General features: G+C 43.5%; 1 protein-coding gene across 1 annotated transcript in view; it reads right to left on the reverse strand.

Annotated features, from left to right (window-relative positions):
- The window catches only part of Polr3H (RNA polymerase III subunit H), a 45,572-nt gene extending 39,598 nt beyond the window's left edge, over positions 1–5,974 (reverse strand). The window contains exons 1-2 of the mRNA XM_080271436.1: positions 5,873–5,974; positions 258–372 (exon numbers count right to left, since the gene is read on the reverse strand). Coding sequence (XP_080127562.1) covers positions 258–368 — 111 coding nt within the window. The 5' untranslated portion in view covers positions 369–372; positions 5,873–5,974. The remainder of the gene's footprint in view (positions 1–257; positions 373–5,872) is intronic.
- Positions 5,975–16,756: the final 10,782 nt, after the last annotated feature.

A 16,756-nucleotide genomic window follows, 5' to 3' on the forward strand; every position in this document is an offset into this window, starting at 1 on the left:
TAGGAGGCCAAACCTCACTCTTGAAAGAAAAACACTATTAACACATCATGACATTAACAGGAAAAGAGAGTAATGACAAGATGAATTGGGAATGATTATGTAAGTATTTACAAAGAAGAACACTGAATTCAAGATAAACCATTTCATAATTTAAGAACGTGCTGCTCTTTTATGCATTATTCACTTCATCTATACAGAACTGACTTATAAAATTCAGTTATGATAAACAGATTCATTTGTGATCTATTAAAACTCACCTTATTGGCAAGTTTTCTATTAAGTTCTTCTATAACAGCATCATTAAGAGTTTGTCCAAACAGCCATGGAGGTATGCGCACCATGTGACGTATCTCAGCCAACTGGAACATCTCCCTAGAAAAAATAGAATACATTAATCATATTGTACTAAAGTATATTTTTTTACCTAAAATTGGGTAACTAATATTGACATTTTCCTTAAAATATCATCACCATCATCTAATCCTGTGTTGCCCTATGAGCAGGGTAGGAGCCCGGGGCTAGACAAGTTGGTCCTGACATTTAAGATGAGAGTGACCAGCCTCACACATCCCTGAGTGGCATTACATGAGCAATAAACCTCAACCACACCTTGGATATAAATCTACACAGGCTCAATCTGGCTGAAGCACATTAATTACCCACTAAACTACCAGGTGCCATAGTAGCTAAATGGTTTCCTGGTGTACAGGAAACCATTTGGCTTGTCACTCAGTGTAGAGTCACTTGCAGACAGAAGGAAGAGAGAAGACAGAAGAGGAATAAATTAATAATATTATAAGGTAATGATGACCACCAACTTCCCAATCTATTTCCCGCCCAAAAAATGAGGTAACATATATCCAGAAAGCAAGAAAAGAGAACATGACAGGAATCAAGAACACGCCCAAAGTGTGTGTGTGTGTGTGTGTGTGTGTGTGTGTGTGTGTGTGTGTGTGTGTGTGTGTGTGTGTGTGTGTGTGTGTGTGTGTGTGTGTGTGTGTGTGTGTGTGTGTGTGTGTGTGTGTGTGTGTGTGTGTGTGTGTGTGTGTGTGTGTGTGTGTGTGTGTGTGTGTGTGTGTGTGTGTGTGTGTGTGTGTGTGTGTGTGTGTGTGTGTGTGTGTGTGTGTGTGTGTGTGTGTGTGTGTGTGTGTGTGTGTGTGTGTGTGTGTGTGTGTGTGTGTGTGTGTGTGTGTGTGTGTGTGTGTGTGTGTGTGTGTGTGTGTGTGTGTGTGTGTGTGTGTGTGTGTGTGTGTGTGTGTGTGTGTGTGTGTGTGTGTGTGTGTGTGTGTGTGTGTGTGTGTGTGTGTGTGTGTGTGTGTGTGTGTGTGTGTGTGTGTGTGTGTGTGTGTGTGTGTGTGTGTGTGTGTGTGTGTGTGTGTGTGTGTGTGTGTGTGTGTGTGTGTGTGTGTGTGTGTGTGTGTGTGTGTGTGTGTGTGTGTGTGTGTGTGTGTGTGTGTGTGTGTTCCAAAAGTATCTCATGAGTGGCTTGATACCTTCACGGTATCAAGATGTGGCCAAAATCTTGAATGAGTTTGAAAATGGGCACTTGTGGTCAAGGTCACCAAAATGGCCACCAAAGGTCAATCAGTTTTTATTGCCCGCCTATAGCACCATTATATCTCATGGGCGGCTTGAGCCATCAAGGTGAAACCTTCAGGGTATCAAGATATGGCCTAAATAAATGATTTGGCCAACAGCATATTCTTGAGGGCAATTAGCATTCGGCTCCCAAATGCTTTTCTTTCACTCAAGCCCCATTTCGTAGGCATAACCATCTACACATATAATTCTTATCGTGTATTAGAAAGAGTTAATCTTTTCTAAAAGTGAAACTACTAGCCACACACAATGACAAGTATCATACTGGTTGGTAGCAAAACCTTTGGATACTGTAAATGGAAGTACAAGTTAAACTACTGCATTATGTCCCGGACTACAGTATGTCTGACTTGGTCTAAGTTAAATTAGGTTAGATTACATTAGGAAGGGCTATGTTGGATTTTTTTTTTTTTATTCTCCCATTTTTTATCTTTATAGCATTCCGTACCTCAATTCTTATCATGCTGTTCCTGCAGCTTTTGTGACATATTATAAAAGAATGAATATTTGTTGCCATTAGGTTTGGAAGAAAAAAGTCTGCCAGAGGTTACTGAATAACTGAGTTGCATTTACATCCTTTCCTTTCATGACAGGATAGGTTAGATCAAGCTAAGTTAAGATAAGGTTATATTAGGTATGGATAGGTTGGGATACGAAAGGATTGGACTGGACAGGATAGGACAGGTCAGGTTAAGTTGGGATAGGTCAGGATAGGGCTGTGCGCAGGGTTTTTTAAAGGGGGGTGAGGAAAAAAAAAAAAATTCATGAGACTATTCATCATCCGGACCTCCTTTCCCACCCTTGGGCAGGGTGAGGAATACCCGAAAGTTTATTCACTTTTAATTAATCAGCTAATTCATTCATTCATCATCTAATCCTGTGTTGCCTCATGAGGACCACAGGATCCCTGGGATAGGCAAGTTGGTCCTCATCTTTAAGATGAGAGTGACCAGCCTCACTCATCCCTGAGTGGCATTAAGTGAACAATACACCTCAACCACCCTTTGGACATAAACCAGCACAGGCTCAATCCGATTGAAGCTCCTTACTTACCCACTAAACTAAGTAATGCAATATGGTAAACTTAGGCACTAACTGACTAAATTACTGAAAGGGTACAAACTGGGCAATTTACGGTACATATGGAACTCTACAGAACCATGGATGTGATAGCAATGTGGATATCAACGGACAGAGCACCTTGGAAGGTAGGGCAATTCAGAGAGGGTGAGTCGCTTTTATAAATATGGGAGGTGTCTCAGAATGTTACAACTTTGCCCTAACAACTAACACACTAAATTGCTTTTGTTTCATTTTTGTAGGCTCGAACATGCTTGCATGCGTCGGCCTTGGTCACTTAATGGCAGCTCTCCATGCTGCTTGATTTATGACAGCATCCCTGTTCAGTCCCTTAACCATGGGGTCACACATAATGACCTCGTCCCATGTCTTTCTCGGTCTATCCCTTGCAACCTCACCCCAAGTATTAACACTTCTCACCTTCTGCACCCAATTACCATCCCCCATCCTCTCCACATGCCCAAACCACCTCAATCTACCTACCTCTCCTCATCACAACACCAATACACTCCTGTCCCATCCTACCTCTCAACTATTCCATCTTAAACCCAGCCTGGCCTTGCACACTGGGACACACGGCACATCCACCTAATCATTGTCATTTCTGTACATCTGAGCCTGCAAATATCCTCTTCCTTTACTGCCCAGGTCTCACTACCATACAGCATCACACTGCTAACACATGCTGCATACAAAGACCCCTTAGCTCGTAGGGAGAGACCTCTCAACGTCACGAGAGGCAACAGCTCCCTGAGCTTCTTCCAACCACTTCTCACCCTAGCCACAGAGCTACAGCCCCACCTCCAGCACATAACATATCTCCCATATAAGAAAACTCTTCCATACACGCAAGAGACTCACCAGCAAGTTCAATCCTTTCATGCCTGACAATCTCCACCTGCTCTCCCCAACACGCCGCACACATAAAATCAGCATTATCTCGCACTCTACCTCTAATACCACTACATCTCTTGTGCACCCATTTATCACAAACACTGCACAAGATGCAATTACTTCCCACACCCTTGTGGCAAATTGCACATGGCCACTCTCCCTCTTCTTTAACTGTACCACCACCAACCCTAGATATCACCACTTTTGTTTGATCTGCATTTACCCTTATGCCCTTGTGCCAGATACCATCTCTCCACTTCCCAAATCTTTCCTCTGCCTCCCTTTCATTCTCTGCAATCAACACCAAATCGTCAGCATACAACATCTTCCACAGGAGTCCATTTCTGAAGTCACATGAGAGGGCTTCAAGTATATACCATGATAAACAACATGGGACTCAAAACTGACCCCTGATGCACACCAACATTCATGGGAAACTCATCACTCAAATCTCCATTCACGCTTACCTGGATGTGAGCACTCATATACATGGCCATAACCACCCAAACCAGCCACTCTTCCAACGCAAACTTTCTCATTGCCCACTTCACCACCTCTGTAGGGACTCTGAAGGCCTTTTCCAAATCAACAAAAACAAAATACATATCCCTTTTCTTTCCAATATATTTTTCCTGAAGCTGTCAAACAATGAATATAGCATCAGTGGTCCCCCTGCCTGGCATAAACCCAAACTGCATCTCATCAAAATTCACTCTTTCTCTAATCATACCTTCTAGAACTCTCTCCATTACCTTCATTATCTGATCTAAAAGCTTTATATCTCTATAATTTCCTCTTTCCAGGGCATCACCCTTCCCACTGTACACATTTACATTTACACTCTTCAACCAATCATCTGGGACAACACACTCATATATAATCATATTTATGAGGTCAGTGACTAACCTCACCCCTTTATCTCCAGAGGCCTTCAACATTTTGGCAGTCAACCCAGACACACCTGCATCATGCCCATTGCCTCGCTCACAGAAGCAGTGTCAATTTACTGGGGAACTGATACTTACTATGGAACTAATAGCACAATAGACCAGCAAAACATGTGTCCTGAAAGGAATTACAGTACTGCACTCCATTTACCATACCTGGTACTGTACTTTCAAATACTGTATAATGTCTTGATCTGTTCTTGTTACCTCCAGATTTTTTATTTAGAATACAAAAACATCTCATGTTCATGGGGCTAACAGAGGCTACAATGAACCCTAATGGGGGGGTTAACTCCCCCCTGTGTGCATGGCTTTGGGTTAGGATATATTAGATCAGGTTACACTGTGTTACCATAGGTTAGGCTGCGTTGTTTTCTGAACGCAGTCATTCTTTTTTACTTGTAAACACATAACAGGCTCGTGTGCTTATAGTCTGCATGGCAAATGAGTGTATAGCAGGCACAGTCATGGCCTATGTGAGTATTAGCTTATTAAATATGTAATAATTTCACAAACAAAAACCTCCAAAACACTGTTGCAACTACAAAATACTCAGAATTTTATTAGAAAAAAAAAAAAAAAAACAGTAAAAAAGACATATGGCAGTAATTACTAAGCTCCTGGTGATGCCTGTAACCAAAAACTTTACCTTATTTTCATGCAAAACATAATACAGTACAGTAAACAAAAAACATGGTTCATTTTACTTGCTTGTTTAAATGGTAATTCTGAAACTTTGTCAGGTCATATAATAATTCAGTATTATTACAGTTTCAGCCAAAAGCAGAGTTACGATATTTTCATCTATTTTTCGATATTTCAGACATTTCTAAGTTACTTTTCTTCTATGGCATTTTTGTTGCAAATTATTTTTACTTTACTCATGAATGTAAGGTTGGGTTTGGTTATCTTCAAGAATAAAAATAATTTGCAACAAAAATGCCAAAAAGTCTTAGAATTGTCTAAAATGCCCCCCACCCCCAAATCCAAATCTCATAATTTTGCTTTTGGCAGAAACTATAATTTTGCCAATAATTCTCATCCCTTATTTATCAAAAACTGATCAACATCAAATAAAGGGAAAATTCTCAGTTCTAATCCAAAATCTGTTCTGGAAAAACTGGGTGCAGCTGTGTTCTTCAAACTGTTTCTCACTGTCTACGAATTACCTAATTTTTTAAAAGATTTTCAAATACCATTTCACAGAGTCAGTCAACATTAACTTTAGTTGTAAAGCAGCACGTTACAGAAATGCTATCAAAGAAAGGGCAGTGTTGAATAATTAGCCTAGCACAGACGATTGTACAATGTGCATCCAGTATAAAGTACTATAGGCTGATCTTTTCACTCACTGAAAGCTCACAGACACATTAACCCACTATGAAAATGTAACTGCAACTTCAAAAGTCCAATATTCTAACTGGGCCCGATGGAGAGAAGCCGCAGAAGGGGAGGCGGTACACGTGGGCTGATGTAAACACTCACAAACATGACAGAACGATCACTATTCGCACCAAAGTGCTGTTGCACGTTCTCCTGCACCGATATTTATTGTTCCGTATGTTGTCACACATGTCTGCAGTAACACCAAGACAGGGTTAGATTTTATCGTTTAATATTTATCTCAGAATATTACTAATTACTTGGTTTATTAATCATCCCTGCACGGTGCGAATGACCACAAAACGCACCACATATGGATCAAAGCGCGCTCAGATTTGAATATGAAGCATAAGACAGTATGGATCAGTTGGGTCAAGGATTGTGTGGGTAAAGTTGAAAGTTGGAATACAAATGTGGGCGATTGTGTGTGTGTATGCACCAACGCAAGATCGTGCTAGAAGAGTGAGAGAAGAGTTCTGGACAAATGTAGAAGTGTGCATGGAAAAGTTTGGAAGGAATGAGAGAGTGTTTTTGATTGGTGATATGAATGGTAAAGTTGGGAATGTGAAGGTGGATGGAATAGTTGGTGAGTGGGGTGTGCCTGCTGAGATAGATGAGAATGGGAGTGCGTTAGTGGACATTTGTGCTGGGAGGGGGTTGGTGATAGCCAATACCCTCTTCAGGCATAAAATGATCCACAGGTATACATGGCGAGTGATGAGAAGGGTGGGTGGTGAACTGAATGAAAGGAAGGCAATGATTGATTATGTGTGTGTGGATGAAAGGATGCGAAGATGTGTAGCCTAAAGGATGCAAGAGTGTATAGAGGTTGGGGGAGTGGACTTTCTGACCACTACTTGGTGGTGGCCAGAATTAGAATGCAAGTAAGATGGAGGAATAGAAGAAGGGAAAGACGAGAGGAAGGAGTAGTTGCAAGGAGAGTGGAAAGGTTACAAGAGGATGAGAAAAAGGTAGAATATAAGAGAGAAGTGGAGGAACAATTGGGCAAATATGAATTGGAGCAGATGGGAGACGTGGAAAGTGTGTAAGATATTTACAAAAGAAATATGTGCAGCATGTGATGTGGTGTGTGGAAGGAAGAGAAGACGGAGGGGGGTGCAAGGAACAGCGTGGTGGACTGAAGAGGTGAAACAGGCTGTGACACAAAAGAAGAAAGCATACAATGAATGGATGAGAAATAGGGGCGTGGAAGAAGTTGAGAGGCGGAAGAGACAGTTATATGTAGAAAGAGAGAGGTGAAAAGATTAGTAAGAGAGAGTAAGAAGAGAGTGGATGAGGAATTTGGAAGGAATTTGAGTGTAAAGTGGAGGGACTGTAAGAAAGTGTTCTGGAGAGAGGTGAAAAGAGTAAGACAGGGTGGAAGTGAAGTTAGCAGGGGAGTGAAAGATAAAAATGGTAGATTACCAGTGGAGAAGGGAGAAAAAGTGAACAGATGGAGAGAACACTTTAAGGAATTGTTGAACGTAGAGGATGGAAGTAATGCGAGTATAAGTGGCTGGGGAATGGCTGGGAGAAGGAGGGAGGTCAGAAGACAGGAAGAAATCAGTAGGATAGAAGTTGTGGAAGCAATGAAGAAAGTTAAATCGGGGAAAGCCCCAGGAACTGATGGAGTGTGTGGTGAAATGCTGAAGCATGGGGGAGAGATAGTAGTAGAATGGATGTAGAAGATGTGCAGATTGGCCTGGGAGGAAGGTAGAGCCCTGGAGGATTGGAAGTCAGGTATAATTATTCCCTTGTACAAAGGAAAAGGGGAAAAAGAAGTGTGTGGTAATCATAGGGGCATTTGTCTTCTTAGTATAATAGGAAAAGTGTATGGTAGGATACTTATAGACAGAGTTAGAGAAAGAACAGAGAAATTAGTTGGAGAAGAACAGGGAGGCTTTAGGAAGGGAAGATGTTGTGTAGACCAGATATTCATTCTTAGATCTTTAGTGGAAAAGTTTCTAGAGAAGGGAAAGAAGTTGTATGCGGCTTTCATGGATTTGGAAAAAGCATATGACAGGGTGGATAGACAAGGATTGTGGAAAGTGTTAAGAATATATGGAGTAGATGGGAAGTTGTTGAATGCTTTGAAGAGTATGTACGATGGTGCGAAGGCTGCAGTGCGTGTGGATTGTGAACTAAGTGAATTTTTCTCTTTGAAAGTTGGTTTGAAACAGGGATGTGTTATGTCGCCATGGTTGTTCAATTTGTACATGGATGGGGTAATAAAAGAGGTACAAGGTAGGGTAGTGGATGTTGGAGTGGCCCTGGTGAGAGAGGATAGTGTTTGGAAACTCCCTGTACTGTTGTTTGCAGATGATACTGTGTTGTTGAGTGAAGACGAAGGGGAGCTGCAAGGCTTGGTGGATGAGTTTGAGAGTGTGTAAGAAACGGAATCTAAAGGTGAATGTAGGGAAGAGTAAAGTGATGGTCATTGAGAGAGGTGAAGTTAGTGAATGTACAGCGAGGTTGGATGATGAGGAATTGGAAAATGTGAGTACGTTTAAGTACTTGGGTAGTGTGATGAGTAAGGATGGAGGTTTGGAGGGTGAAGTGCTTGAAAGGGTACAGCAGGGAAGAAAGGTTGCTGGTTCTTTGAAAGCAGTGATAAGAAACAGGGAAGTGAGCACGGAAGTGAAAAAGTTACTACATGACAGTATTGTGATACCAACTCTAACGTACGGAAGTGAAGCTTGGACATTGTTGGAAGGACACAAGTCAAGAGTGAGAGCAGTGGAAATGAGTTATTTAAGAGGAGCCTGTGGAGTCACATGGAGAGAGGATATAAAGGAGCGTTGTGTTGTTGATGTGGATGTGATAGGAAGCGTTATGAGGAACACACTGAGGTGGTTTGGCCATGTGGAGAGGATGGAGGGTGAAAGACTGACGAAGAGATTGTATGTGAGTGAGGTGGAGGGGGGAAGAGGGAGGGGGAGGCCGAGGATGAGATGAAGGGATGGGGTGGAGAGGTATATGAGAGAGGGGGGGTGTGAGTTGGGAGCAGGGGAGTGAAATGGCGAGGGACAGGGCGACTTGGAGGTGATTTGTTTGTGGCCACCCCAAACGGGATTGAGGCGTCTGGCAATAGATAGATAGATAGACAGCCATTCCCTCAATGAAAAACATACCGCTACGTGAGTTTCCTTACCTTACGTAACTTTACGTAGATACTGGACGGAGGTCGACTGACTATGTCCTGATCGCTGCCAACATGGTTCAGTCAGACCTTTGCATCAGTTTCGTCCTCTGACATACTGTAGTTTGACCCGATATGTTCGGTGGTACAAGGTTCTCTTCAAAATTGTACTTGATCCCCGGACTCGCCCAGAATTCATCAAGTCTCCTTTCAAATGATTTTACACTCTTTGCCTGCACAACACATCTGGGAAGACTGTTCCACACATCAACTACCCTCATATGGAATGTGTTCCGACGGAGTTTAGTTCGACACCTTGGTTTGAAGAACTTTCTGCTGTTGCCTCGTGTTGGACCGTCCCTCGTTTGAAACTTAATGTTGACTGTTGGGTTGTAATGGTTGTTCTCGTGATCTTGTGAACTTCTGTCATGTCGCCTCGCCATCTACGGTATACCATTGTAGGGAGGTCGCTCCTCGTAACTAAAGTTTCTTAGTCCTGGAACCATCTTGAGGCTCTGCGCAACACATTTTCCACTGCCTTGATGTCATTTTTCTTGTATGGTGACCAGACCGATTAAGCATATTCCAGGTGAGGACGCGCAATTGATTTGAAGAGAGTTCTAAATGTTGACACATGCAGGTGTTCGAATGATCTCCGTATCATCCCTATAATTCTGTTGGCCTTATTCACTTTCTCTTGAATGTGATCCTCAAATGTCAATCGCCCATCGATCAATACTCCAAGGTCCTTCTCCGTAAAGGTTCTTTCCACTACAATTTCACCCTCACCTTCCCTCTTCATGTAATATTCTGTATCTCTTGTTTGCTTGTAGCCACCATGTATCTTCATATATTTGCATTTCTGTGGGTGGAATGGCATTAACCATTTTCTAGACAATTCCTGCAGAGAATTTAAGTCTTCTTGGAGAATGTCTCTTTCCTCGGTCTTTATTTCGCGGTAAATCTTTGTGTCATCAGCAAATAAATATATATCTGACCGTAAACACTCTGACAACACACCGGGCTAATGTATGGCCCGGCCTTCACTACAGGTGAGGGATATCTTAAAACGAACGAACTCTGACAAATCGTTGGCGTAAACAACAAAAAGCACTGGTCCAAGAATACTGTACTTCCCTGAGGTATTACACTGTAGACATCTCTCCATTCTGAAAAAGTTCCATTAATCTGAACTCTTTGCTTCCTTCCCAACAGAAATGCAGTGATCCATCCAAGAATATTGCCACACACCATACCCCGCCAGCTTCTTCAGCAGTCGTCGATGAGGCACTTTGTCGAATGCTTTTTGGAAATCCATATATATTGCGTCTGTTTCACCGCCTTCATCAATACTTTTGGACCATATGTCGACCACATGTAGTAGTTGCAGAACAGTTGATCTCCCCGATATAAATCCAAACTGTGTATCCGAGAACAATCCATTGCGTGTCATGTGAGTATGATATGGTCCCTCAGAATGGATTCCAAAACCTTGCAGATGATGCATGTCAGACTCACTGGGCGATAGTTACTGACATCGGATTTGTCTCCCCTCTTGTAGATTGCACTTACATTTGCTGACTTCCAGTCCTCGGGTAATCTTTCTTCTCTGAGTGATGTTTCATACGGATCAGCAATTACTACACTTACGTTGCTCCTGAGTTCTTTCAATATTCTTGCACTTATGTTGTCTGGACCGGGTGATTTGTCTACCATCAATTCTTCAAGCTTCCGAAGCACAGCCTCCCTTGTCATGAATATCTTGAAGTGGCTCATCGAAGTTGGATACCGGTACTGGTGGTAACTTCCTTTCAAGTTCTCTGGTGAACATTCTTGCAAAAAAATCTGAGAGCACTTCAGCCCTTTCCTCATCAGAGGTTGCCATTCTGTCTCTAGCATTATCCACCTTTAAGTCTGCAACACGGGTAACTGTCTTGAGTTTATTTTTGACAAACCTCCAGAATTTCTTTCGTTTTTCCTTAGACTGGTTTGTTATGTCCTTTTCCTCTTCTTTGTAATTTTTCTGGTCATGCCTCGTCCTTTGTTCCTCCATTTCTTGTACTCTTTGTATTTGTTGGGGTCTCTTGTTTCCAGGTATCTACTCCAACTTCTGTTTTTCTTCCTTACGGCTGCTTTAGTGTCGTTGTCCAGCTTGATATTTCTAGGTTTCCTGTCACTGATTTTGGTTGCATCGTATGTCTTGCGTGGGATATATTTCCTTTCCGCTTCCTTTAGTTTGTTTTTAACAGCCAACCATTTTTCCTCCAGTCCGTCCATTTCCTTCACTCTATCTATCCAGCTTTGTGTAAATTTCTTCTTCATTCCTTCATAATCACCTTTGTCATAGAAGAGGAGCTGTCTTTTTGTCGGGATTTTCTTAGTGTAGTAGTTGTATTCGAATTCCAGCATACTGTGGTCACTTTTCCCAAGCGGCGATGATTTTACGACTGAATTTATCATGCCCTCCTCATTTGTTAAAATTAGATCCAAAAGACTTGGGTTACCAGATCCTCTCCCTCTTGTTGGCTCCTTGACATGCTGGTAAGCTACATAAAGGTGCCTCGCAAGACTTTCACAAAAAGAAATTCTTCACTATTTTCATCTACTCCCGGAGTAGTCCAGTTTTCCCAGTTAATTTGAGAATAATCATAGTCTCCTACTATGAGCATGTGTGAGGCGTTCAACTCCGCCGCCTCCTGAATCAATCTCCTAAGACTGGCATTATTATCTGGTTCACTACTGGGACTTCTGCAAACACAATCTACTAACAATTCATCTGCTCCCTGTAGTTTTATTTTAATCCACACAGATTCCTGGTAGTTTGTTGTAAGTTTGATCTCTCTAGCCTTGATACATGATCTAACATATATATTGCAATACGCCTTCCTTCATCACTATCGATATTGGAATGCATGTTGTATCCGTTCAAGCTGATTTCGTGTTAAATTATATCTTTTATTTTTTGGTTTCACTTCATTAATTAAAATTACGTCTGGTGTTTTCTGTGATTGGGATAATCTTGTTCTCAGCTCAGACATTTTATCTGATAAAATGTTTGCATTTGTATACCAGCAATTTAGTGAGTTATCCGAATTTTCAGCACTCTTCTTTTCCCAAGTGGCCCCCTCACTCGATATATGAAGTTTCCCGTTTGGTCGTTCTCTTCCCTCCTTTTGGCTTCTATCAGTTCTCTCTGCTACTCCCTTTGGCCTTTAGTCATGTCGTGCTGCAGTTTCACATCCTAATATTCCTCTTGGCATTTGAGTTTCCTTGTCCTCCTCAACACCAGGTGCTTGTTCCCCTCTGAATCAAAGCCCACCAGCAGTGGCTAAGTCTGGTGGCATTCTCCTTTATGCCGCCCAACCTCATCACTTTGTTAACACTAAGGTTGTCCATGTCTATTTCCATGGCATCTCCAAACAACTTCTTTAAAAATTCCAAGTCATCCTTTTCTGTTTTCAAGTGAATTTGTGTATTGCGCCATCATATCGACGAAAAAGAGGAAAATACGGTTCATGTGCAAGATAAATCGCTGATGAAATGGTATTACGGAATCTCCAACGCCACTTAGAATACGACCCATGGGAAGACTGCATTTTTTTTCCTTTCCTGCAAGAACACATCCTATAGTTCGTTCACCTTGACCTGACAAAGATTTTTGCCCTTTTGCCGTTTATTTCGCAGATCAGTGGCAGGAAAAGACATTACGATTTCACATCCTTTCCATATCACTTCTTTGTGACTAGGACCATAATCTAGTGTTAATCTTTTGTTACAGCTCAGCATTCAAGATGGAAGATGGGAATTTTGGCCAAATTAGGGTAAAACGAGCATAAGTACGACAAGGAGCTGGTCGTAAGGCCATGCGTGTATCGGCGTCTCTAATGTAGAAGGTGACACATATGTAAAGCATCGTTTCCACTCCGGGTAATTTTTCATGTGTTGTGGGAACGGCTGAGTCAGTGTTATCAGTATCTACTCGACTGCATCACCCATTCATTTCCTACTCCCACTGCCAAAACCACGCCCATAAATTAGCCGACTGAGCTGTCCCAGCAACACGTAAGATGCTGTTAAGTGAGTTTCTAGTGGATGGGTGTTGTAGTCTATATGCTTTGGGTTTTACGGCAGCTTTCCTTGAAATCCTAGTTTGTTAGAGGTGTCAGACGTACTCTGAGATGGTATCACCGTTTGGCCATGTGGAGAGAATGTAGAATCGGAGGTTTACTAGAGGAGTGTATATCAATGATGTGGGGGGAGGGGGAGGCCGATGACGAGATGGAGAGGTGGACTGGAGAGATAATGAGAGGAGAGAATGTGAGCTGGAGGGAGGATAACCTAATAACAGCAGGCAGGGTGACGCGGAGGCGATTTGTTTGTAGCCAAATAGATAGACAGATAGATCCCGTAGATAGATAGATAGATATTTGTGTGTTACATAAAAATTTACCTGTACCGCATCTACATGAACGCGCCCAGTGTCATCAGAGAGGTATGATAACTGCCCCCCTAGGGGGGCTTCCACTTGCGACCTCATTCAAAACATTTTTTTAATTTCCTCCCTCTCTCTCTCTTTTAGGGAGACATGCGAAGTTTCTGCACTCATCTTTGCTTTACCTTCCTGCAAAAAAAAAAATAATAATAATAATACTAAATAAATAACTGAAATACCCATCCCAAGGGGAGACCACAGAGAGGCGCGCGGCTGGGATGAAGAAACACCCACCCCAGGATGAGACCACGGGGAGGCGCGTAAGGGCCCCGAGCCAAATGGGCCCACGTCCCCTGCCACCATGCACCCCTCTTCCCCTCAACGGAGCCAGCGGGGAGTACACCGTCCCGCCACACTACACTCCAGCCGGACCAACACTCGCCAGCATCGGGGTGGGACTAGTGCTCTCAAATCCCCAGTAGGACCACGGCAACGTCCATCGGACTTCCCTTACCTACAGACTCCGCAGTAGAGCAGAACCTCGGCAACGTCCACCGGACTTGCCGGCAGAGAACATCCACCAGACTTCCCTCGTCTGCAGCCCACCGCGGGTAGCAGGACTGCGGCAACGTCCACTGGACTTGCCGGGGAAGGAACCTACACCAAACTTCCCTCATCCACCACCCCTGAGGCTTCTGTCGAGGGCAGCATCCCTTGCTTGCCTCACCCCTCCAGAGGCCGATCGGGACACCCCTCACACTAGTCCCCCCACACCCCTAGGGGAGGAGTCTGCTCCCCAGCGGAGTCCCTGTTGAAGAGTGTCTGGAACGGCCAGGCGATCCCATCGTGAACCTGGGAGTGTGCTCGCTGCAGCCGGTGCCTCGACGTCACCAGCCGCTGTCGGACTCGCCGAGTACAAGAGGCCGCAGGCAGACCCTGACGGCCTCCCCACGCCGACGAGACCGCAGCCCCAACCGACGAGGGACGCCCCGAGGACTCCAGACCAGGACCTACCCAGATCCCCCCGGCTAGATGCCCACCTCCTCCAAGGGCAGGGGCAGAGCCGCGCGCCTGGTTGCCCTGTTCGGTCCCAGTCCCGAGGGCCAACACACACACACTGAGGCCCCACCAGAAGGGAGTCTCCCACGAAGCCACTCCACAAACCACACAGGACGATCTACCGCGCGACCAGACTGTGCCTCTCACGGGAGCGCACACCTGAGGGGCCGCCTCCCACACCTGGCCGCCACCTGCAAGTACCAGATCTCCCGTAGTCCACCCCCTATCCTTATGTACTAATATTGTATTTATATTGTGCCATATGTACTGTGTCCTGCACTGTATCTTTCTGTGGTAATATAGGTGTAAGAATGGTTAGCCTGTGATTGAGCCCTGATCCTTTTGTTGCATGCTCTAGACCCGGTCCTGAAAAAGAACCCAAGTCAGTTGCCCTGCTCTGAGGACAAGGAGTTGAACTCGGAGTACGCAGCATAACAGTGACGATCATTTTCATTTTTTTTTATTTTAAATATAGCAAGAACAAGTTACGAGATGATGCTACACTGACCTTGAGCTTCCCTCAAAAACAAGTATGGTTACAAGGAATTAATCGTAAGTTTGTGCATCTCGGATTCACAGACAAAGTTACGATCAACTAAATCTTGTAACTGCAACTTGCCTTTTACAGGGATGACAAGGCAAGTGTATGCACATGAATCCAACATTTTTTTTTTTAATCTGGCGGTGTATGGCATCTTTTCTTCAGCGCCGCGATGGAAGTGATACAGTGATCGCTAGACTTGGCTAGACCAGTGGCTATCAGACCTTCACAACAGTGAGGGGGTAGACAATCAGCCCCTCACTTCGTCCCCCTCCCTTCACCACCTTTTCCTATCAACCTGCTACGAAGTGGAGGAAAAATAAATGCATTTTGACTGTTCCTTGCGAAATTTAACAAGCTGTAATAGTTCGAGTACAGTATTAACTGGGAGATTTCATCGCAGACAAAAAAAAGTATACATATGCTTTCTGTATTAGTGGTGCAGTTGAGCTCTTTTATTGAAATTTTCACTGAACTCTAACTTAAGACCTCCAAAAAGTTGATCGCTATTGAAAATCAAGCCGCACACAGACAGTTCCGGTGTTTCAAGCAGAATCGACACAATCATATATATATATATATATATATATATATTAGTGTGTGTGTGGTGTGTGCGCGCGCGTGTGTGTGTGTGTGTGCATGTGCGTGCGTGTGTGTGTGTGTGTGTGTGTGTGTGTCTGTGAAACAACTTAGCATCGTAATAAGTGAAAATCAATATCGCAGTTCACTTGTTACTCAGAACATACTCAAATAAACTATCAGATACCATAAGCAATATGTTTCAATTATCCGTGAGAAACAGAATATTTATGAAGCTGGAGAGAGACTCTAGAACAGCATAAAAGTTTGTGAAGTGTACCTGTAACTTGTGTAACTCAAAATGGCGCCGAAATTTGAATCGCATCAAAACAAAACTTGCCAGAGGAAAATATAGACAGCGGAAGATAAATGTGCTCACTGAAAAATACTCTGATGTGTGGAAAGAGTGGAAGACTCAAGGTCATAGGTGGAGTCTTCCTGATTGTTCACCTTCACGGCCATCCTACACTCGTCTGTAATAAATCTACTCACCACTACTGAATTTGTACACCACCACATCACTATCCCCCCAAACCTCTCTCTCTCTCTCTCTTCGCAGCAACATCATTACACTTACCGCCACATCGTAGGCGAGCTATTATTATCATTATTATTATTATTATTATTATTATTGTTATTATTATTATTGTTATTATTATTATTATTATTTTTATCACAACACGGTATCTCAGCGCCACTCTAGCACACACCCCACCGTCACAACAACACCACACCGCCACTCCGCCTTAGCCCACACGCCAGACTGCTTCACCGTCATACCGCCTAACCCCACACATCAAAATACCTCACCAGCTCACTACCACACCGTCACACTAGCATCACTACACCACCACACTACCACACCACCATACCACCTTGCCCCACACCCCTCACTACCACACTATCACATAAGTATTATTCAACCACACCACACACTCCGCCACACTACCTTATCCTTATCCCAAATAGCCTGCACCACACGACCACACCCCTACAACCACCACATACCACACTACCTCACAACACACTTGCATCACCCTGCTGCACCACACTGCCACACCTCACAATATCATATTTCCACCACACCACACCACACCACACCA

This window comes from Coenobita brevimanus, chromosome 46 (assembly GCF_032717465.1).
Source record: "Coenobita brevimanus isolate Jiangsu-jjx chromosome 46, ASM3271746v2, whole genome shotgun sequence".
NCBI classification, from domain to species: Eukaryota; Metazoa; Arthropoda; class Malacostraca; order Decapoda; family Coenobitidae; genus Coenobita; species Coenobita brevimanus.